At 44.2% G+C, this 25,050-nt stretch overlaps 1 protein-coding gene across 4 annotated transcripts in view; it reads right to left on the reverse strand.

Moving 5' to 3' along the window:
* The window catches only part of GPC3 (glypican 3), a 424,445-nt gene that overhangs the window by 74,634 nt on the left and 324,761 nt on the right, over window positions 1-25,050 (reverse strand). For all 4 annotated transcript variants that reach the window (XM_047082089.1, XM_047082088.1, XM_047082087.1 and 1 more), the window contains one exon: window positions 24,624-24,744. In XM_047082089.1, the coding sequence (XP_046938045.1) occupies window positions 24,624-24,744 (121 nt within the window). The remainder of the gene's footprint in view (window positions 1-24,623; window positions 24,745-25,050) is intronic.

Here is a 25,050-nt window from a genome sequence, read left to right on the forward strand (position 1 = left end):
GCATATTGGGACAGACAGATCCTGTCAGATGAGTAAACTCCTTACTTTGTAGAATTAGTCATTTCCAATGTATACTCACTCTTTCACGGATGCAAAATGCCACTGTTTACCCAACAACACAGGGGCGACTTGACAATGACAATGCACCAACGAGGCAGTACTTGTTTGAGCCATCCTGTGAGGCCTGGAGGTCTCTGGGCCAGAGCCAAAGGCACAAGTAGCCAAAAAGAATCTGCAGTGACAACTCAGAGCATGTCCAGTACAAGGCAAGCATCCGATAAGGTAAGGAAGTCTATTTTCGAAGGGTTTCTATTGTTGAAAACAGTTAACATTTTGAAATTTTGGTCGTACCCATCAGGTGTCAAGAACACTGGGCTTTCCCAAATCCCCCCAAATTCTAGTAACTCAGTGTTTAAAAGGTACCTAGGGGACACCTGGGTGGCTCAGTCGGTTAAGTGTCTAACTCTTGATCTTGGCTCAGGTCACGATCTCACGGCTTGTGAGGTCGGGCCCGGCACTGGGCTCGTGCTGAGAGTGCGGAGCCTGCTTGGAGTTCTCTCTCCCCCTCTCTCTGCCCCTACCCTACTTGTGTGCTCGTTCTGTCTCTGTCTCTCTGTCTCTCAAAATAAATAAGCTTAAAAACAATTTTAAATGTACCTAGGAGGTATACCAGATCCATGGTCCATTCATCAAATCATAACCAACACACTCACTGAGCTACGGTATTCTGCAAAGAGTCAGGAATTCGGAGTCAGAAGATCTGGATTCCTATCTCTTTTGTTCTCCCTACTTGCTAGAAGTGAGACCTTAGATCCCTGAATATCACTAACCCCTAGTTCCCTATGCTATAAAATTAGACTTATAGTCCTACCTGCCTCGCAGGGTTATGGGAATTAAATGTGTTTGTGTACCTGAAAAGCAGAGACCCAAACGAATAGAAACTATCTATGCATAAGCTGCGGAAACCCAAACAAACAGAAACTATCCACCTTCCAGAAAATTCCAAAATTCCTTAGATGTTATTCTGAACTTACAGGGCACCCCCCCCACCCACCCAAATGACTTTCAAAAAACATTCTGCTTTCATTTCTTGTTGCCCCTTGGCCTATCTGGCCTCGCATATGGTCGTTGCTGACTCTGCCAAACGCATGAACGGCTATTCTGAACAGTGTTTGCGTCTGTTTCTTACACTTACACTTCCTGGCTCACAAAAGACAAAATGCTGTTGATCCGACATTTCTATAACCCTTTTCCCAAAGGGTTTCCGCGTGCATTCCCTGCTGGGTGGGATGCAATTGCTCTTTAATAGCACAGAGCAACACTACACAACAGTCAGAGACAGGATGCGAGAGAGGCAATATTGTACGCAGCTGAGAGGGACAAGGGAAGCCAATGTCAACAGATGCAATTACCAGATGTGAACTTTGGCCAAGGAGGTCAGGGCAAACACTCCTTTAAGAAATGCCACGGGATCTTTAATGCCCGAAAGTCACCGCAACCTTGGCATCACATCCTACTCAAAATGGGAGACTTCTGAAGCCCTGACCCTTTGCTGTCTCATCGATCCCGCGATGAGGAGGGGGAGGTAACTTGCATGGTCTCACTAGCAGATCTGCCCACACTATTCAGAAGGGAGGCTCTCTGGAAAATTCACTTCAAAATAAGAACCTAGCACGCTTTGGGGCGACCTGAAGGCATGACAGCTGGCTGACTACACTCAGCGTGGTAAGCACTGAGCCACGTGAAGACTTTGTCAAATCGCTGTGTTGTACACGTGAAATGAATATAACATTGCAGGCCAACTCTACCTCGATAATGGAAATTTTAAAGATAGATAGATAGATAGATAGATAAATAAATAAAGGGATCTTAGCCGGACTCTACTTTGATAATGAAGATTTTAAAGATAAATAAAGGAATAAACAAATGAATAAATAAAGGGATCTTAGCCAGAGTGGATGTGGACACAAGCCACGATTTAACACTGCTTCCTCTTGTGGCTGATTTTCTACCCCCTTCCCACAGTGGGAAGAGCAATTGTACTGCAGTCCCACACAAACCTGGAATGAGCCAATTGTCCTTATTTTGTTCTCACTTTGACACTTACTTCCTTTCCAATACAAGACAGGTGCACTGGTCCTTGTGGTATAGGGTAATGGAAACGAAGTGGGAAAAATAATGCTTTAAAAGGCAGCAGATGCTTTAGCCAACCAGATCCAAAGGGACAGGAGCAAGTTCACTCTTAGTAAACCACACTCTCCCCAGGGCTCCCCTCAAGGCCATCCACGGGGACTTGCATAACAGTGTCCAGAAGCGAACTCCACTGGGGACAACATTAATTCGTTCACCCAAGGATTATCTTCCAAACCTATGAAATTCTTAGAGGCAGAACAATAAAGATGTGTAGACACCTGGCACACAAACTGAGTCATAACTCAGTTATTTCAATTGAACCGATTTTCAGTGCAGCAGGAAGTGTCAAATACTTACGTGTTCATACATGATGAGAAGGGTTTTTGTCCCCTAGGGAGTCTAGATGTGGGTCACACAAACTTCCTCTTCTCACACCTTTACAAAAAACAAAGGCAGAACTTGGCCTGCCTGCTTATTCCATTCTGTACCGTGAGGTGTTACTTGCAAAATGTGAACAGGTCCTTTATTCATGATAAAGCAGGAGAAAAACTAATCACGTGGAATTTACGATCAGTTAATTTTCTCATTCCCCAACCTAAAAATGAATCGCTTGTTCCTTCGCCTGCCAACATTTTCTCCTCTGTCCCCTTCCTTCCCAACCACTACTGTTGATGAAGAAAGTCTGTTCGGGGCTCGTGGCCGCGTTTGTCTAGGAAGGGTGCGACATTTGAACGGGGGGGGGGGCATGCCACGTCAGCTCCGAGTATGCCTCAAAAACAACAGATCACCAACAATATATCGGCTGCTTTCCCGCATCCACTCCTCAGCTGGTGCCCATGCATATTGTATCATATGATACATAGGTGGTTCTGGTTTCCAGCGCAGATAGAAATGAATGCTCTGCCTCGTAAACTGTGGACCCCCAAAGAGCAGAGGCTGGGTTCTAATATTGTTCCCCAAAGACCTGGTTCTAAGGGAATGCTACCATTCCAAAATCTAAATATCCGGTTGTCTAGACTTCTCTCTTGGACTCCTAACTCAAGTTCGTAACCGCCCATGGTAGACCAAGCACCCTGACCCCCACCATTCTCTCCACACACCTCCGCTGTGCACCAGGCTCCAAATATACACGCAGCTTCATACTGCTACGCTTTGCCCATGGTGTTCTCTTCTGTTGAAATGCTATCTCTCCTCCAGGAAACGTCTCGTATGTCATTTCCTCCACAAGTTCTTCCCCGGTCCCTTCAGCCAAATCGAATTGTTTCGTCGGTGTGCCCACAACTCTTTGTTTAGACCTGTCTTAAAATGCCCACCACGTTCTGCCCTGTATTGTAATTATCTGAGCCCATGTCTCTCTCCTCTCGGAGGCCACAGGCTTTTTGAGGATAGAACTCTACCGGATTCGCTTTGGGGCCTCTCTAGATTCCCAGGGCCTAGCGGAGCACCAGGCACATGGTGGCTGAATAAACAATAAATGTATTTAGAATAGAAGCTCCAGTACTATGTGTTGATTTATTAAACCGTCTGTATGTCTTCTAGCTCTTAATCAAGGAGCCTGGCATAGAACATAAACACAATACGGAACACAGAACATCTGTGTCCAAATAACTCCCCAAATTTTCAAATGTCAAATTTTTGGAAATTTGTTTAAATTCTTTTGCTTGCATGGAACCTTTGTAGGCCTGCCAGTTAATAGCAAAAGAAAAACCAAATCACTGACTTACCTCCAAGAGTTTTAGCCACAGGACGTTTTGCAGACCATTAAGAATGAGGGCTTCTATTTGGGCAGTGCTGCTTAATTTCTAACATAGCAAGTTTTTCTCTGGTTGTAGTATTAGCGCATAGATTATTTTTTGCTTTTTTCAACACCATCACGCCCAGAACACACGCTCCTTTTCAGAGAGTCTGCCTTTCCGAGAGTCCCAGTCATGGGAACTTCTGCCCATGGTACAATCTGATTGATACCCCTTCCCCCAGCCTATCGGAAGCTGGGTTTGGGGTCTCCCTGCAATATGCTTTTGCCTTGGCCACCAGAAGCTCCAAATAAATGACCTAAACTCCGTTCTAGAAAAAAATGTGGGCAAGTGCCAATGTTTCCAGCGTCAGGCCCAATAAGTCAATGGGATGCTGGGTGTTGATTTGTGGTGTTTTTTTTTTCTTTCCGAATTCTAGACATCTTGGAATCCACACCATTGATATTCCAACATGCAAGCTATTATGGTGACTAACACAGACAGAATTACCTGCTGCTACATTCCAGGTATGTTTATGTATTTCCCTGTCTAACCTGCTTCCTCCCTCCAGCTGTCTTGGTGTGAGGGAAATGGAGATCTCTCCCCCTCCCCTGCATTTTCTCTAACAACTGTGATGTCAAATGCAATTATTTGTGGAGGAATCTGCTGTACGCATGGATGAAAGGGACACATGCAAATCCTCAACAAGAAAGGGAAATAACAGCTATGGGGAAATATGTCCCGAACGCATGCTGCTCTGGCCGACTCTGCCCAAGGCCCCCTGTGCAGATATTAACAAGCTGAACACAATATGACTTTAGGAATGCAAAGAAAAAACTGTTTAACAGTTGAAAAATCTCCTCCTCAATCTGAGGTCAACCCAGCTCATAAAAAAGCTTCAAAAACTTCTGAAAAACCATGAATAAGCCCCAGATGTTCCCGTTCTCAGCTGAACTTTCCACCAAGTTATTTCATCCCCTCTATTTTTCACAAGTAGAGCTATTGCAATCTCTCGTGCCTTCCTATCTCTTTCCAAAGAAAATTGCCTCCAGTCAAATTCCTTCCCCCACCCACAGTAACTAATTGTCCACACGGTTATTCATCCCCTTTTCTGAAGAAGAATGAAATTGGCAAGACCCCTTGGTGCAAGGGTGGGGACCTTTTTTCTATCGAGGGCCACTGACCCACAGGGGGAAAGAAAAATCCACTGGGGCCACACGCAAATAAGAAACCACTTCATTTAGTTTGGTTTTTGTTTGTTTTTGTGGAAGAAATATAAAATCTTCACCTCACCCCTTTAGGGGAAAAAAAAAAAAAAAGAACAGGGAAAGGAAAACTCCATTCGGTAGAAGTCATGAAGAAGTCAAAATAGTCCAGGTCTATGCTACAGCAGGTTTGGGGAATGACATGGTTAAAACACAAGGGGTGGGGGGAGTTGGGGAGAGGGAGAAGATACAGTGGGGGAAGAGGGGAGAACATGGGTGGAAGGTTCGGCAGAGTTCCTCAGAGCCTGAGTTGTAACCAGCTAGTCACACGGCTAGTGCTCCCCGTATGCCGGGCGTTGGGGGAGGCTGTCACTGCCCTTTGAAAGCCTTATTAGCTTTCTAGCAGTTTGGGAAAAATCCTTTCTGTGCTGAGAAACAGCTGGTCTGCTTTGATTTTCAAACTTCAAAGCAATTTTTTTGAAATAAAGGTTATTTTCTCAAGAAAGTCCGAAGGTTTTACACGTGTGCAGAGGAATGACTGAGAGTCTCTGACGTGGCAAAGCTGTCAGATGGCCTTATCTTTGGTCTTTGAGAGATTAGGGCTGTCTTATTTCATAGATCCTGGATATTATACTTGGAATAGGCATTTATTGCATTGATTTGAGGGTTCCCCCCCCAATCAAACTCAGTTTGGGGTTTCGTGGGGTCCTGGTGTAGTAGACAATACAAAGTGGAGGCTGCCTACACGTCTCTCCGTTAAGATAAAACAGACCGGAATTCACGGCTCTTTAACGATTCGGCTCCTGCCACGAAAAACTGAACTTCTAATGTTTGCATCTAGCAACCCACCGGGAGAGAAGTTGATTTTCAGCTGCAGTGCTGATTTTTGAGCTACGGTATATGTGCGACTGTACCTTACTCCCAGAATATTTGGGATTACATTCTGCTGATGCTGTATTAAAGAAGACAAAATGGAAAAGGACAACGTCCAGAGATAGGGACATCAAATAACGGAGGGTGGAGAACAAGGCAAAGCCACATGACGACAGACTGAAATCACTGGCCTCTTGAGTCTGAAAAGATGGAGGCTAGCAGGGGAAAATCAGAGAAGTGCATGCAGTTGATGGCTATGGTAACCACAAACTTATGTCCTAGAACTCTGGAATTAGGGGGGTACCCCCTTGAACTTGAAAGAGATGATTTTAGGTTGGATGAAGGGAGGCCCTACTTTGAATATCAAACACTAAACTTAAGGAATTCATTTCCCTCGGGGGTAGAGCAGGCAAAAAGTAGAAATAGATTCCAAAATGTTCGGGCCAATTTGTGAATGATGGACTAATATTGGGTTATTCTGGGAGGCTTAGAAGCTGGAGGGCCACTTCTAACTGTGCACACATGTCTCGGTGTGCCTGTCGGCAAGGGGTCCTGGGTGAAGTGGGTCATGAGGCCACATGCCTCTGGGGCCATTTCTCTGAAGGTCCTTGGTGCTGCCCGCAGAACTAAGGTGATGGCCTTTGGGGCTGAAACATTGGGTCAGTATGCACTAGGCAGGAGGCCACCAGCCCAGAGGGTTCTCCTCCAGTGTCCCCTCCGGGCTTAGGTTACCTCTGTGGCAGCCAGCAGAGACAGAGATGGGGAAGGTGTGAGAGCATTGACTTGACCCAGGGCGGTTTCAGTCTTATTTTTGTCCTCATCCAATTCAAAATGTTTGTTTTGCATCATAATAGATGTATTGCTTTTTCTGATTTAAAAATAAATTTCTAAAGTATGTGGGCAAAGTGCACAGTGGTTAAAAAAAAGAAAACGAAAATTACTATAGTGTTGCTAATATTTTGATACATATACTTACAGACTTTTCCTCCATACATATGTATACAGGTGTGTCAGTTTTGATAAAAATTGGATTGTACCGTAATACTGTCTCCTAAGCTGCTTTTTCAGTTAACAATATATCGTGCATATCTTTCCATTCACAGCGGTATTTAAAAATACTTTTAGGGGTGCCTGGGTGGCTCAGTCGGTTAAGTGCTAACTTCGGCTCAGGTCATGGTCTCGCGGTCTGTGAGTTCGAGCACCACGTTGGGCTCTGCGCTGACGGCTCAGAGCCTGGAGCCTGCTTCCGATTCTGTGTCTCCCTCTCTCTCGGCCCCTCCCCTGCTTTCTCTCTGTCTCTCTGTCTCTCTCTCAAAAATAATAAACATTAAAAAAAAAAAAAATTTAGGGGCACCCGGGTGGCTCAGTCAGTAGAGCGTGTGACTCTTGATCTCAGGGTTGTGAGTTCGAGCCCCATGTTGGGGGTAGAGATTGGTTAAAATCTTAAAAAATGTATTTTTAAGTGGCTGCAGAATATTCCATTTTATGGAAATGATATCGTTCACATAATAAATTTCCTGACAGATATTTGGGTTGCTTTTAATTCTTTGCTATGGCCAACAATGCCACCGGGCTATCCTTATACATCTTTGTGGACTAGTCTACCCTTTCCTTAGAAGAAATTGCTAGAGGTGAAGCTGCTAATTCTAGGCTACGTCAAGTAACCTCCTAGATAATAAGACCGTCTTAATGGTTCTTCTTCCCCCAGCAGAGGAGAATAAAGACCACGGAATTTAGAGTAAGGTCAACCTTTTTATTACAATCTGAGTGTCTTCGTCTACAAAAGAGAATATTAATGATAGCTAGCTCACAGGATAGGAGGGGGAAATACACGTGGCAATGTAAATAAAAGGGCCTCCTAAACTTTAAAACACTTAAGTGCAGAGATATTTTCTTATTAACATCTCGAAGAATTCAGAGGCAGTGGTAGTGGGGCCAGTCCCCTCGATGTCCCCCAGATAGAGAGGGCCCCCCCCCAATCCCTCAGGGCTTGTCATCATCTGGCGTAACACTTCTGAGTCCCTAGATCTGAACCAGCTGCTCACAGGCGTTTTGCTCCCCAATTTTTGTGCTACGCGGCATTCACCTGGTGATTGTTTGCCATTGTCTGCTGTACTGGGGAGGAAAGTTTATCATGTTCTCTTCCCCGTTTGGCCCTCTATAAATACACCCAGTTTGCGTGGGCCTGAATTGAACGCTTTGGCAAGAAACCAACTTTCTCAGGAAGAAAGAGATCAGTTGCATTACAACACAACTTGCAAATTCCTTTCCAAACTTCTGGTGTTTTTGCTTTGGAAAAAAAAAAAAAGTGCTGCTGTTCATCATCACTAGCCAAAAGCATTTATAGATTATGGATTTTTTTTTTTTAATCTAGAAGGGAGCATATAACAGGCATGGTGCTGTTTATTTGATGTTTCAAAACACCCAGGAGTACCAGCACTCAGCAAGTACTCGATAAATGCTACTTGGCCTTCATCACTGTCTTTCTCCAGGTCATTTTTTTGTTTGTTTACTATTTTTCATTAAAGACAGAATTACTAAGGGCAGAGAGAAAAAAAAAAATGAACCTATAAGGGAAATTCTGAAATTAAGTGGATGACGAGAGTGGGTGGCTAGGAAGAAAGGGGGTGAGGAGCTGTAGGGAAGAGGTCCCTCGCTCTCAGAGAGTGGGAGGCAAGTAAGTCGGGGACTTAAAAAGGGAGGCAACAAGTATTTTCGCGGTAGACACAGAAGTTACACAAATGGATCAACAAAAGCAAAATGTAAGTCCTGTCGGAGACCACAGTGCTCTTATAAGAAGACGAAGACATAAGCCAAGGGCAGTAAGTGTCTCACTGATTTTTCTAGTCTCCATGCCTGATGGGGGGAGTCAATGGTGAAGTCAGATAGGCCTACACTAGGGGGAGTGGCACAGAGGGGGCAAAGGATCTCAGACAAGTAATGTCACAAAGAATGAGCGCTTGGTGACTGGCTATGGGAAAGGGAGTTCAGGGCTAGTGAGGTCAGCAGAGTGGTGACAACTTAGAGTGAGTGGTACATGGTGGGTGCAAAGGAATATACTGGAAGTAGACAAGATCGCAGACTCCTCTGTCCTTCCTCATAGAGACTATTTCCTGGGGGAAGGCACGAGAAATCTGTGTAAATAGGGTAGGTGGTGCTAACGATCCTAGTCACTTTATTCACTTTTATAACTCGCAAATCAGACAGTTTCCCAACATCTAGCTACCTAACACTGAGGCATGAGTCACCGCGGGGCTTCAGGACCCAGGAAGGCTGGAGTCTAGAAATAAAATAGGTACATGGATTACTGTTTTATCTCAGCTCTTCAAACTTCAACAAGCTAAGCTTAGACGGATAAAATAGATTTTTCCATCCCCAATTAATTTCATATTTTATGGGACAGAACAGGCGTAGTAGGAGAGAGTAGGCCATAGCCTGGGGCCTCCATCAGCAAGAATTCCACCTGCTGCCTAACGGAACGAGCACTCGTGGGGAAAACGTTGGTACCATTCCACCATGTTTCTCAAGAAAGCAAAGGAAGAGAGGGGATCTTCAGTGTTTCCACCACCAAAAAGAAACAGTAATTACGTGATACGATGGAGGTGTTAGCTAATGCTACGGGGGTATCAGATTGCAACGGAGAAGCGTACCCAAGCAAAACGTGATACACCTTCAACTTTCACAATGTTATATATCAACTGTATCTCAATGAGGCTGGAAAAAATTAATCAAATTTTTTAATTGTTTCTTTAATGTTTATTTATTTTTGAGAGAGCCAGAGAGACAGAGTGTGAGCAGCGGAGGGACGGAGGGAGAGGAAGACACAGAATCTGAAGCAGGCTCCAGGCTCTGGGCTGTCAGCCCGATTCAGGGCTCGAACTCATGAACCGTGAGATCATGACCTGGGCCAAAGTCAGACGCTCAACCGACTGAGCCATCCAGGTGCCCCTAAATAAAATATTTTTTAAGTCAAGGCAGGAGTATTTTAGATGACTCTTGTCACACCTGGCATATTCTGCATATGCTTTGAAGACAAAACTCCAACGTAACATCTTATGATTGTTTTGACGGCGGCAAGAACCCCCCTACTCTCTTGCTTTTTCTCTATACACACACATACGTTTTCTCATCAATTCGTGTGCACCCCACATGCAAAATACATTTACCTTATCACAACATCCTCAAAGTCTCAACACATTTCAGCATCAACTCTCAGTCCCAAAATCTCATTACATCTCATTAGGCCAAACGTCCTAAATCTCATCATCCAAACCAAGTACTGCTGAGACGCTGAGTATCCATTCTGGGCCCAACCTTCCCTCCGCCCGTGTTGTGCACCCACGAAACTAGGAAACGAGTTATCTGCTTCCAAACCCCAACGGCGGCACAGGCACAGGATCACGGTTGGAGGGAGAATGTCTCCCCAAACTGGAGGAAAACAGCCAAGTCACAAACTGGAACAGAATCCTTCACAGATTCACGCGATGGCTCCTAGTCGCTTGGTACGTGCCAGGCACTGTTCTCGAAGAAGAGATAGTGACGAGCTGGGCGGACGAGACCCCACCCTTGGGGAAGTGCTGTAAACAAGCTTCTGCGGTGCCCGAACAAGACACCTTATCTGCCTTCTTAGCATCTGCTCTGACCAGCAAGGCCACGGGAGTGTTGCGGTGGGGAGAAAAAGCAGTGTCCGGGGCCCGCCAGCCGGTCTCGGTGAAAGGTCGGGTCAGCTCGTTGTCAGCACATGCTTGAGCGACATTACCAAGCAGGGTCCTATATAGAAAGTATATAAAGTTCTTGGAGACCATTCTGGGGAAACAGCACCAACTCTAAGTGGCTGCCATAATTAGAAAAACACAGGAGTTGATAACAAATGGGAAAATGTGTTTTAAGAAGGTTGGAGAAGGCGAACAGTCAGTGCTTCCCTCGGGTTCCCTCACTCCTCTTTGTGAGGCTGTCACGAAACACAGTAGTCTCTCCAGCACATCTAAGCACCCACAGTGGCAGCTGAAGAAAAACACTATAATCTCTCTCAATCTTTCTCACAGTTTTGGTAATTTTTGAGGCTTCAGTGAACGGATGGCTGGCACTCAACATTCAACAGCCAAGGAGCCACTTTTAATTGGAATCCTGACTAAAAAAAGCGTGTAACAAATTGATTAAAAAGTAATAGTTAACACATTCATCGGGGAATCTAAATACTTCATTGTGAGAACTTCTACTTGAGGTTCAATGAGGGACAGATCTCTGGAGGTACCAGAATTTTCTTTGAATTTTCTACTGTGGGGCCCAGATACGGTACTGGTCTGCTTTGGGAAGGTCACGCCATGCTACCTGCTTGTCTAAGACCCAACCCACTGCAAGCTACGGCCCTTCCGATGTCCTAGCTAATGACCGACAGATGAGTGGCCTGACCTCAGGGACAGAGCAGCTCTTATCCCCTAACCTATTCCACCAGACACTGGAAAGGAAGGTTAATGAATGTTAATAACAAGCTTTACTTCTTTGCTTTGCAAATGCTATGGCTTAAATGGATGCCTTGCCCCTGATTTTTCATCTCCAAACCTCCCTTCACGTTCCTGGCAGAGTTAACATCATGAAACACCGATGTGACCACGCCGCTTTCCTCCTCCAAGCCCTTCACCGACTTTCCACTGCTGACAGAGTAAAGTTCAGACTTTGCATCAGGCCGAGGCTACTGACATATTTTCATGTCTTTGTGCCATTGTTCGCCCCACATTCCTCTGCCAGGAAGATCCTTTCTTCCAACCGCTATCCGTCAAAATTCTCCTCATCTTTCAAAGCCTGGCTTAAAGGCTACCTATTTTTGAAGTCTTGTCTAATTCCCTCGGTGGGAATTAATCCTTCCCTTCTCAGGGCTTGCATAGTACTTGGTTTCTATTTCTCTTAGGACACTTACTCTAGGCTTTGGATTCTAGTTATGTAGGATGTTTTCCTCATCCTCCTTAAAAGCAAGGATTGGACTGAAGTTGGCCGTATCACCGCTTGGCACACACAGCCGCTCAATATTGAAGAAATGAATACAAACAGTAACGATATATGCGCAGGTGACGATAAATGTGTATGGGGAGATTTTCTCTGTCTTTATCCACAGAGCCCACCAAACTCAGCACTATATGCAACGTGGACATTCAATAAATAACTGCTAAATAAACAAATGGTGAGGAGATTTTATATATGGCATATACTATATAAACTACGTATCATATACATGCATTATATTTTACTTTTTTTTTTTCCCGATGAGTTTCAATTTGGAAAGGAATCACAGAAGTAGTCACGGTTTAGGGGCACCTGTCTGGCTCAGTCGGTCGACTTAGAGTCTTGGAGTCATGAGTTCGAGCCCCACGTTGGGTATACAGATTACTTAAATAAATACAACTTTAAAGTAAAAAGCAGTCATGGTTTAAGCGACTTCCAGGAACGACAGGCAAGAACAAAAGCCATGCAACCCAGTAGAAGCTCAGAGTTGAGCTGCGCTGCAGCATCTTACGACGAAACCGGTGGCTTTAACAGTCATTTGTCCGGTGGGTTAACAGATTGTATTTATTGATCAACCAAGTTTGGTATGTGACAGCTCAGGGCCTGGCATTCCCTAAAGAAGAAATCAGCAATATGGAAATGGCTCCCCACAGGGATACTCTACTTGGGTCTGGCAAACAGAGGCAACAGCGCCACTGGGTTCTGATCTGGAGATCCTTCCAACCGCCTTCGAGAATCCATATGCAGCCTTAACGAACTGCCTCTGGCTTGGCTTCATCTTTTGTATTAGCTCATTAATGAGTCTGGATTCCTTCCCCATTTTCCATGGTATCCCAGGCAGGGACAAAGGCTCAGGCAGCAGGGGGCCGCTCTCCTTTTGCCCAGACGACAAGTGGTTGCTGGTCCCAGCCTGTGGCTAACAAATTCCAAAGTTCTTTGATGGTGGAGCCCATGGAATGGGTCCTGTCTGCCTTAGGCTCTGCAGTGCAAAATAGAGCTCCGGGAATTGGGGCCTAGGCAGTGTTCCTGGCATCTGTGACATCACCCCAACAGCTGAGAGTGATGGCGTCTCGAGAAAGCTCAGTAGCCCCAAGCCCTGTGAATTCTTTCTGTTCTGTCGGCATGTGAAATACACACACGCTCACGAACATAGTATATGCCGCTCAAAATCATTCTAAATACCTCCTGGGAGGCATCTGCCAATAAGGATATCATGTCAGCCGGGTTTTAAATATAGGAACCTCTCACCATCTTCAACCAGAGGGCAAAATGCAAAAGGAATGCAGATTAACTTGCCCTGACTTTATAGCTCTGAAGTATCTTCACTCCATACCATCCTTCCATGAAAGGTCCTGGTGGGGCTAAAGATAAAATGGGACTTGGGGATCATGTGGTAAGATCTCAGAGCTGTACTCTAAGGGCAGACTGCCTATTTATAGATCCCCCACTTTAGGGCAGAGTTCAAACTTGGGAAAATCTGAAGAACTTGATTTAAACACACACTCCTTCATATATATACATATATATATATATATATATATATACACACACATATATAAAATTTTAAAACATTTATCATCTTAATTTTCCATTCAGTTACTTTGAGCCAAACTAAACTTTAAATAGTTCAAAAATCTGTCGAAGGTTGGCTAGATATATTTTTCCAAGAATCTTTAGGATTTGGATTATTATATTTAGAATTTGAAATCATTTAAGTAACAATCTAAACTAGAAAAGTTGCAGTCTTTCCATTCCAGAAAGTGATAAACTGAGGCAAAGAGAATCAAGCCACTCAAAAGGTCACTCCCTTTATGGACTTTCCTTTATGCTGACTCTTCATACCATTATAATATGAAGAAAAAGAGTAGCTACGATGTATTGAGTGTTACTACAGGCATTATCTCTAACACTTGTACTAATGCTGCAAGACAGATCGTAGTATACCCATTTCACAGATGAGGAAAGTTGAGTACCGGGAGGTTAAACAATTTGGCCTAAATCTAGGCAGCCACAAAGTGACGTACCTGCAGTTTGAACATAAATCTATGTTCGGTTCTAAGGTCTTTGTACTTTCCCCAAACTAGATTACACCGTGCCATGGCTCCCCAATTTTTTTTTACAATGACTCTAAATCACACACCAGTAAGACTTAACAACTAAAGCAGATAGTATTGGTTTAAGCAAAACTCATGTGGAACGGTAAACATTACCATCCCAAAACAGTCCTTTTGAACCTGTAAAAAATTTTTTTTATTTTTATTTCTTTTTGAGAGAGAGAGAGAGAATGCAAGCAGGGGAGGGGCAGAGAGAGAGGGAGACACAGAATCGGAAGCAGGCTCCAGGATCTGAGCTGTCAGCACAGAGCCCGACACGGGGCTTGAACCCATGAACTGTGAGATCACGACCTGAGCCAAAGTCAGATGCCTAACCGACTGAGCCACCCATGCACCCCAGTCCTTTTGAACCTTTAAACAGGATAAAGAATATTTCACGGGCCACTCACTTCCATGCCCCGCCCCTCCCACCCCAACATACACATACATGTATGTCCCCCTTTACCCCACCAATCATGGCCCCGACACCAAAAGAGCTGCTAAGTGCTCACTATATTTGAGAGATACATTCTTGTGGGTCAGTGAAGGTTTCATTGTTCCTTATTGCTGTTTCCATCATAATTGAAAAAAACAAACATGTTTACTAAGCTGGGTTTCCCCCATTGCGCTTACATAGTCATGTTTGTGAATCTACATGTAACACTGTTTGCATTTATCCCTGTAACTCCTCACTTTGCTGGTTTTCTCTCCCATTCCAGCCCACTGAGATATTTTTAGATCCTGATTGTGTTATCTATGTATTTGCCAACCCCACCTAGCTTCATTCTGTCACTAAAATATTAAAATTATGCCTTCCCTGTCTTAAGTCACTGGTAAAAAACTTTAGGCAGTAAGGGTCAAGTACAAAGCAAACAACTAAACGCCTCTCTCCAGGCTGACACTGATATGTTAAGAAACTATTCTTCAGACATGATAGTTAATCAGCTATACATTTACCGAACTATACGATCACTCAGCCAACATTACTTGCCGCTTGTTTAAAAAGGATCACAGGAATCTCTGTCAAACACCTTGCTGAAATGTGGGTACGCCATGTCTCTGCCATTCCCCGATGTAGTAAAAATCAGACGCACGCACACACACATCAGGGGAAATGGCTTGATTTGTTCTGAGTGAGCCCACGGTGGCTTTTAGGAATCATCACAGTGGCTTCTAAAAGCTCATGCTCTCCAAGAATCTTGTCTAGAATTTTGCTAAGATGTGATACCAGGCTCCCTGATTTGTGGTTTTCACAATTCAATTTCTACCCCTTATTAAAGGTAAGGGTAAAAAACCAGGTCTCTCTCCAGTCTTTTGGCTCTTCTCCTATATTTGTCGTGATGGTTAAAAATTTGCTAACGGTGATACCATGATAATAACCAGAAGACTCTTCAGTGCCCTGGGATATAACTGATGCGAACTTGGGCCTCATTATTTATGACACACCACAAGAGTAACTCTCTTAGCTTTGTTTGTTCTTGTCAACTGCTTGCCCATGATACAGAATAGATATCACTCTGAAAAGTGATGCCTTCGTAGAATATGGCCTATGAAGAAAATAATATCCAAGTCAACTAATTAAACAAATAAGAGCATGCTTAAACCCTATTGGGAAACTATCCGATTTATTGCAGTGCATATTAATAAAAATGTAATTTTCACTTTGACATTAGTTAGAAATCTGCTGGAAACATTCCACTTAACAGTTGCTATGCAAAATCACTACGGTTGCTATCTAAGGCAAGCATACAGCTAGGGATACAGACTTGACCCCATTATTATTATTTTACATTTCACTAAGTACTAACACCGAGCCCACACAGGATATGGAAACATCCCTGGTCACATGTCAAATAAGTTTACAGTACAGGGTTAGGTCTCAAGTAACCACGGGGGCACACAGGACTGAGGCCACACATTTGGTTGAGCCAACGAACAAAAGGCTGCCACCCAGGGGCAAAAGTGTCTGCCCTGTGTAGTTTCACTCCCATCGGCAGAATCCTAATGGCACGTGCAAGGAAAACAGAGATGTGTCGGTCTTCAGATTCTAAGGAGATACTTTTGGCTCACGAGTACAAGGATGTGGGCCTTCCAACAGGAACATCACTGCCAGTAGGAATAATGTCTCCACCTAGTCATTCACACTCTCCCATTTGGTCCCCATTTTAACCAACAGTTCATTTCAGAAGTGGCTGATGGGGACTGGAAGGCATTCTGTGACCGTCTTACATGTAACAGTACGTTTGTTGCACGAATGCTCTAATGAAAAAAAAAAAGGCTCATATGGGATAAAACCTTTCATGTGAGCTTCAAGGGCACATCTTATTGTGTTAGCAGTTGGAACCCTTTGTTTGAGTGAAATCTTACTCAGAAGACGGATATGTAAAGCAGATTTTAAAAATGTAGCTGCGCTGGTTAAAATAGGAATGGGGACTCAGAACACCCCCCCACAGCTTGTCTCCCACATCTCTACTCCCTATGGAACACAATCTGAATACACTGCCTGAACAACCGAGCTAACTGGCACAGAAGCCCACTGACTAACATGATGCTAATTTTGCCATTCTGGAAGGAGGGAGAAGGCACTAAGATAAATGAGTACAGTGCACCCAGGAAGCTTGGAGGAGTTGAGATCCAAAGCATGAGACTCCCAGAACGACCAGCCCTGGATGTAGACAGGAGCCCGAGGCCGACTCTGGGGGTGGGTATGAGGCCGCGGACAACAAGTCCCGCTGACTCTGCCTGCTTTGGGTTCAGTGACCCCAGCAGACACCCCCACTCCAACCGTGGTGTGCGTGCAACGGGTACGTGGGCTGAGTGAGGCGACGGGCACCAAGATGTACTTGTTGTAACCAGGCACTAGGTACTATCCATAATAGGCGGTAAATAATTAGCAAGGTCATGCCTCATGCTCTTCTGCTTTTCGTTCCAAAGATGAAATTGCTGAAGAATGGGTTTCTGCCATGCTCAGGAGTACTGTGTAAGGAAGTGTGCTTGCGTGCCTGCAAGAATGTTCTATGTTACACAGGAGCCTTTGGAAGCCAGAGCAATGGCACTGCAACATATTGGCGTGTTCATTTCCCAGCCTCAGCTTTGCCATTTCCTGGCAGTATGACTTTGGACAAGTCATTTCTCTCTCTTGGCTTTAATTTCTTCATCTGTAAAATCAGAGGGCTGGACCCCATGACCCAAAGGCCCCTGCTAACTACAACCCTGCACTTATGTAAACCTGTCCTTTAGCACAGAAGCTGGTTTAATATTGAATGTGAGGAGTGCCTTAAATTGAATCTAAATTAGGAAATCAATTGAGCGGCAAAGGTTGAGTTCTTTGAATAAGCTGACCAATAAAATATTATATATATTGTCTACACATGATACGATGTTGGGTGCTATACGAAAGAGAGAACTAGATGCATGGTCTCAGATTTAAGGTGCCGACAGCCCAGAGGCAAGATGCATATTCATAAATACATCTAGGTAAAAAATTATCTCTGAATTCCTTGAATAGTCTTTGAATGTGCACTTACTGATACACTGCTTAGAGTGAAGGCTTATGGGGGGGGGGGTAGAGAACAACCGTTTGCTCGTAAAAATGTGTTGCATTTGGCCAGCAGGTAAATGTGAATAGCACACGAGACCTTGCGGATTTCAGAGATATTTTGGAAATCTGTCTCTAACTTTGTAAATCTGGTCACCTTTGTAGTTTGATAGAATTATCTCGTCATATGTAGTAGAGCTTGTCTTTCCATAGCTGACATGTCCAATACTTCTAACTAAAACAAAACACTCACAAGAGAGTGCAATATACTGCAATGGAAAACGATAATGTCTTTCCCTTCGTTGCTAAGTCCAGATTACCACAACACTGCTCCCCATAAGGTTTTGGCTCACCACCCCTGACTCCTCTTCCATTTTTGAGTAATTTCATTTAATATGCAAGGACTAAAATACATGACCTAATTTAAGTACCTTTAATCCTGTAGATTCTAAATATAGCCAAGAGTTCATTTTCAAAAAACTTACTACGAAATACTTGGGAATTCTTCTTGGTGCAGGGTTATTAAACTGTACATGGTAATTAAGATATTAAAAACACATGCTCCCCAAAGCCACCAGACATTGTAATTATTTTTCAGGCTATTAAGCAAAATGACAGAAGATTTTTTAATGATAAATGTGTTTTGGAATGCATCAGCTAATTCCCTTTTATTTCATGAAATGATGTTTAGCTCCACAGAGTCTAGGTCTGGTATTTAAAGACCAACTCACATTGTCCTTTTGTAACTCAGAAGTCATTCATTGGCTCTTGTTAACATGCCATTGTAGACACTCTGTCTTTCACACACACACACATTCTGACTCCATATGGAAATGGCCATTACTAAAGTTCTGCCACGCTAAGTGTGACAGACACTGGGACATAATTCCGTTTGGAAAGGCCTTTTATTTAAATCTGACTCTCAAAAGGGCTCTCCTTTTATTTTGAAATTTTAGATCAATGTTGGCTTTTCTAGCAACCATGGGACGAGGCCAGTGTTTTATGACTCTCGCTGGTTTTACTGTGGGAAGACTATGAAAAAAGTTGCTCCGTGTTTTCTACCATGCCTGAGATTCATGTAAAGATTTTGTTTTTAAATCACATGCTAAGGAATGTCCTGGGTAGTTCTCTGACACTTAACCACTTTACTCTTTAACTTATTAAAAGTTTTAACTTGCTATTTCAAAAGTTAGTGTCTTTTCATGACACAGTGGTCCGGCAGGCACCTTAAAAATACTTTTCAGGGGCTTGCCAAGGGGGATGGAAATGGAGAAATTCTACTGCCTGTCTGATTCACTTTTTCCATTTTTTTCACCGTTTCACATCATTTTATAAATTAGAGACAGCTAATAGAAAGTTTGTCTGCTGTGTATAACTCAAAGCCACATCACAAAGTGTCTCTGTTTCCACATTCCACACCATCTAGCATGGTGGTTGGTTTTCAAAGAATCTTCCTCTTTAAAAAAATGTTTAATGTTTATTTATTTATTTTGAAAGAGAGAAAGAGGGCCTGAGCAAGCGGGGGGAGGGGCAGAGAGAGAGAGAGAGAGAGAGAGAGAGAGAGAGAGAGAGGAGAGAGAATCCCAAGCAGGCTCCACGCTACCAGCACAGAGCCTGATGTGGGGCTCGATCTCACGAACCGTGAGCTCGTGACTTGAGCAGAAACCAGGAGTCGGATGCTTAACGGACTGAACCGCCCAGGCGCCCCTTGCAGAATCTTCCTAATTGAAGTTTGGTAAACAATACGCTCATCCTTTCTTTGCTGGTGATTTCAGAGCTTCAACCGTGGAAATTACTGTATTAGGGACTCGGAAATTGTCAGACAAATTAAAGAGTTTCAGTTACTTGCACTCCTGCACATCTTCTTTGTCTAGACTCGTTAACCAGAGCAAGGTGTGCTGTGGCCTTAAAGAAGTATAAGGAAAGGCCGCACAGACTGAAATCAGTGGCCCTGGATTGTAGGTCTAGGCCTACCACTTACTACATGTAGGTCACTTAGCCCTTCCGGGGCCCCCAGTTTCTTCATCTGGTAAATGTAGGCAATAAGGCCTGCTTCTCAGAGCCATCGTGAAGATCAGTGTATCTAATGTACGTGAAAGAGCTTTACAGACTGAACTGTGGAGTGCAATTACATGGCGGAACGGATATCCTTCGCGTGGGGTCACGTGGCTAACGTGATCCGAAGACAGGTCGCCTATCTGGCCCCGGAGGAGGGAAACCTTAGGGGTGATGAATGCAAACGTGTTTTCATAGTTTGATGCTTTCATAGCCTAACGGGAACAAGGCAGTAGGACAGAAGAATTGGGTGGGGGGAAGGGCAAGTTGAAGTTCCATCTGCCCAGGCTGGAGGACTGGTGGGAAGAGAACAATCTCTGAAAAGATGAGAGGTTACAAAGTAGAAAGGGGTGACCTGGGAACAGGGTGTTTTAAAAAGAGTGGCAGGGCAGAGAATAAAGTCACAAGACTTGTTCACAAGAGGGTGCTGGGTTAAAGGCTGACCTTGAGCTACAAATCACGGAATCACACGGCTGGAAGGAATCTTAAGAGGCCACCTCGTCCACTCCCCCACCATTCAGCAGGACATTTCAGCCATCCCGAACAGATGAGACTTTATCCAGCTCTGAATGAAAAGCTCAGACACCAAATGGGCAGGTATTGACTGCTCTGGCTTCGACTGTTTACAACAGGCAGGAAACAATTTCTGGAATTTCATTTGAACCTGAACTGAAACCGGCGGCAAACAATAAACAGCTAGATTCTCCTCGGGAACAATAACTGACAGCAGTTCAGGGGCTGCTAAATTCGCACTAACTACAGAGCTACTCTTAAAGAGAGAGAAAACGTCCCCAACGAGGCTAGGTTAGAGGGCAAATGGCCCACAGTATCGTCGGGGTAAGAAGGTATTGTGATCGTTCTTGGTGTTTGGGGGGTCTTCTCTCCACGCAGGAGCCTTGGAGCAGAACACTAACAAAAATAAAACTTGTTGTTGTTGTTGTGTTTTGAAAGTAATATGGCCTAGCAAATTTCAGAACTGACGCCGAGGCCTTAAAAGCGTCCGGTTCCTCTGCTAACACACGACAATAAATCCTCACACAAATTGGAAACCGAAAAGGAAATAAAAAGGTCCTCATTTCCAATCGTGGGAATGTTACACATGAACTCTGGCTTAGAAGGAGGAGGGGAGGACATTCCACACCTGCAGGCCTTCCCAGGAAAGGGGCCCAGGCCTGACCCTGAACCCATCCCCTCAAGGTCACACCACGGGACTGTCAATCTGGAAATAATGTTACTTTATTCCCTTAGTGAGTATATTATTTCCAGTGCTATCAACAGCAAGCATAACCTGAAAGGAGGCAGCTGAGAATTTCCATGTGAGAAAGTGAAGAGTTATTTCGGGAAGTGCTCATAAATGGCCGAGCTGCAGTCCATCTGGATGGACACACATGGGCGTACCTACCTAGACAGACAGAAGTAAGTAGCCCTGCATCTACAGATGCGTCTTCTGGAGCATCCTACTGGGGTTTCATAGACACGGCACCCAGCGAGGGGCCTAGGAAAACAGCACTGTACTCCGGGACTCGCCACTCACTTACATGTGAACCTGGGCAAGTTAACTTGATTCTATCCCCCCACCCCCCACCCCCCGCTCCCCGCTTCCAATCACTAAAACTTTAGGTCAGTTTAGTGAGGCAGTCAGTGAATCCAGATGTTTGGCAGTGTATGGGAAGCAACATCTGGATGACTGATCGCATTTTCAACTGAACTCACCGGACGTTTTGGCAGCCCCACACAGCCTTCACTGGCTTGCTGCCTCAGTTTCCCTAGCCACAAAAAGGGACAAAGATTATTTATCATTTACCCCGCAGGGTCAGGAAGGACGAGGCAATGTCCAAAGGTCACAATGAGTTCTTGAAAAGAATGATTCTGTGACGGTACTGTATCTTATACTGTTCCAGGTTGAATACTTTTCCCAACGTAACCAGTTAGACGTTTAGAACAAGAAATCACTTTGAAAAATGCCCAAATGCTATACAGATTTGACACATCATCATCATCTTCTTCGCCGTCATTACTGCCATCCTAACATTCTTCCTCGACTTTCCTAAAATGTCTCACTTTCAGATTGAATCACAGCCAAAATACAAATTTTATCGAAGGTCTGAAAACAAATGTGTTTTGCCATGTAAAGCAAGACGGATGAGAAGAAGAACTCAGTGTGGGTGTTTGGAGCCCAACCAATTTTAACAGCTCTACTTAAACAGGTAAAACTGGTCTATCAATGAGAATTAATTGGTTGCTCAATGGTATGTGTAAGGGAACCAAAAACGTTCACATACGCATTTACTGCAGAGGTGGGAGAAAGAAGCTGTAAAGGTGACTTTTCGACTCTCACGATACACACCTCCCTACCTATGAAGTGGTTTCAGCTCTTGTGGCTGGAAGTCAGAGGAAAGGCACAGAAGGAAACAGTACGGAGGAGGAAGAGACACATCAAAGGGATCGACAACCACACAAATTGGGGGAGCAGATCAGACGGGCAAAAAGTACTGGCATACCGCTCCCCTTCAAACTCAAGTCCTGCCTGCAGAGGAAATCCTGAATTATAATAGTCTTAACTGCCACGTATTATCTGTCATGCACATGCCATTATATACATTTGCGTATATCTGAAAAATATATAAGAATATATAAAACACGTTACACGTGTCATTTAGTCAAGTTTTCTACAAGGGGGGGGACAGATAAAATTTCGAAGCCTCACGATAACCTTCTAAGAGAGGTTTCGATATCTTTCTATAGTACGGATGAGAAGACTAAAGCTCGGGTCGAATGACTTGCCCCAGGTTATACACCAAATTCAGATCCATCTGGATCCAAAGCCCATGCTCTTCCCACCACCCCACACGGTCTCCCATGGGATTAATATCAAACGTGCAAAGTCTTTGCCGAAAGGCTGTAAGTATTTTTAGTGACCACTGGATCACATAGGAGCCCATGTCTGACACAGCATTTCCTTTAACCACGGTGGAGGTCCATGCTCGGGCCCTTGATCTTTCCTGGGACTGCCGCTCCCTCTCTTGTCTCTACGCACTCATTGTTTATGGCAGCTCTTGGCACTTGCCCCTGTGCGTTCCTTCTTCCCCTAGCCTGGCCCACCTCAGGCCTACGCAAACCAGCCAGAACCGACGCACAAAAACCCTCTTCTGGCTCCTCATCACAGGCTGCCTCTTACCTTTAAGCACTTTCTGTGCTTGGGCTTCCCCACCAAGGAAGCTGTGAATACAGAGGACTAGACTTCTTGTGAATCCCAAAGCCCCCGGCACTTGGCTGAGCACATAGCAGGTGTCCCTTAAGGTCCGTTGACCGAAGAGATCTACTGACGGTATTCTTTTAGGATTAGGGGCACAGTGACGGCGCCTGAGAGTTTGGCGTCACCAGGGTTGGGACCTCACCAGTTGAGCGGAGCCACCCAGATACAGCTGGTCAGAGATCATTTGGAAATCATTCAGAGGACAAATACTGCTATTGTCCCCAGGTAAAGCACATCATGCCCTCGATGTCCAGCCGGAAGTGGTCTACATTGTGCTCCGACCCCCTCAGAGATGCGTTTGGAAAGAATCCTACTAATCTTTCACCAGCCAGGCTTCGTAGAACGTAGCGAGGTTGTGATGTCACAGAAAGAAGGATCTTTTAGGCCAATACTGTCATTGTCACATGCTTCGCAGCGCTGACGACTATTTATTAAGTGCTCACTGGGTACAGAGCACATTATTGGGCACTGGAGGAGTCCCACCCAAGTGTGTTGTAAATATTTTCACAAAGCCATTTGCAGTGAAATATACCACTGTTAGAAAGCCCTTCCTAACATTTTCTAAGAACCACAAAAATGTCATTGCTAACCTTCGTATTAAAAAACAAAACCATGCCAATGTCTTCATACAGAAACCTCTGTTCTTGCATAGGATTTTAGTCGCATTAAAGTTCTTCCTAAGCTACAAATAGAAGTCAGTGGGTGCCAGGGCCCTCCCACCCATGGATCACGGAGCAGGAACACTGTCACTCTGGTAAACGGTGGCACTTTGGGTGGCATTTTTTTTTATTGTGGCCACAAAGCAATCACAAGCAGATGGTACAACTAACTTCTATTTGTGTCTTAGTTACTAAACGCCTCATGAGAGGAAAAACTCTGTGTACAGGTCAAGGGAATCTGTGGGTGTCTCTGTGCATGGCGGTGAGTCAGAAGTTGGCAAGGGTGCAGTGAAGCTGGTCTTCTAGTATCTTCCTAGTGGCGGTGAAAGCTGATATCTCCCCATTGGAAAGCAATTTGGAAACATGTACTACAATGCTCACATCCTTTAACCCGGTAATTCCAATATTTTAAGAAAATGATCTAAGATAGGAAGAAAGCACCAGGCGCGAAGAGGTAGCTTTATTTATGACGGTAAAAAATTTGAAGCAATCTCAATGTCCAGCAAAAGCAAGCTAATTAAATATGATGAATACTTAAAGAAATCTTAAGCAGCCACAAAAAATGATTAATATGAAGATCTGTCACAACAAGAAAAAGTGCTTCCAATATAGTGCTAATTTTAAGAACTATAAATCACTTACGCAGCTCCGATTATGTAAAAAGTCTGTGTGACTGTGGTTTTCTGAACAAATATTAGAAAAGAACAGGTAAAAATGAAAACAGGATAGAGTAGTGGGATTGTGAGAAATATTTTCCCCTCCATTTTCCGAGTTTTCTCTAATATTACAAAATTATCTTCACAATTTAAAAGTGGAGCGAAGGGACGCCCGGCTGGCTCAGACAGAAGAGCGTGCGACTCTTGGTCTCAGGGTCATGGGTTCGAGCCCCACACTGGGCACAGAGCTTACTAAAACTAAATAGGTAAACTTAATAAAATAAAATAAAACAAAATAAAAACGGGGTGAAAAACAAGGGTCAGAAGTCCTTGTTAACAGAAAGAATCTTTGACGAAAATGCAGCAACACAGTCCCGCCCTCATTTTTTCCCATTTCCATTTTTGTCCAGTGTATCACTTACCTGGTTAATGTGCTTCAGTTTGTCAATGATTTGACTGACCACTGGCTCGGGGCCCTTCATTTTCAGCTCGTGGAGGTTGAACTGATTTTTCATGCCATTCCTCGCTGCCTTCTGGCTATATCTGGAAAGGGGAAAGTAGAGAAAAGCTTTGTCACAGGAGAGTCCCGAGCCAAATAAAAGCTAACTATACGTGGCACCAGTGGTCAAGCTGACCACAAGCTCTGTTCAGCCTTTTAAACCATGGGATGACCCCATGGTGCAAAAGTAAACCGCTCAAGATACAGTCTATTTGCAATGGAGAACATTCACTCAGCAGCCAACAAACATTGATTCAACATTCTTTTTTTTGCTAGGAGGTGGGGATACAACAATGACCAACACAGAGTCTCCGCCCTTATTGTATTCTGGATCTAGGGTGGTGTCCAGA

Source organism: Lynx rufus, unplaced genomic scaffold (assembly GCF_022079265.1).
Source record: "Lynx rufus isolate CCGP_SWC_20201006 ecotype Redwood Valley unplaced genomic scaffold, mLynRuf1.p SCAF_19, whole genome shotgun sequence".
NCBI lineage: Eukaryota > Metazoa > Chordata > Mammalia > Carnivora > Felidae > Lynx > Lynx rufus.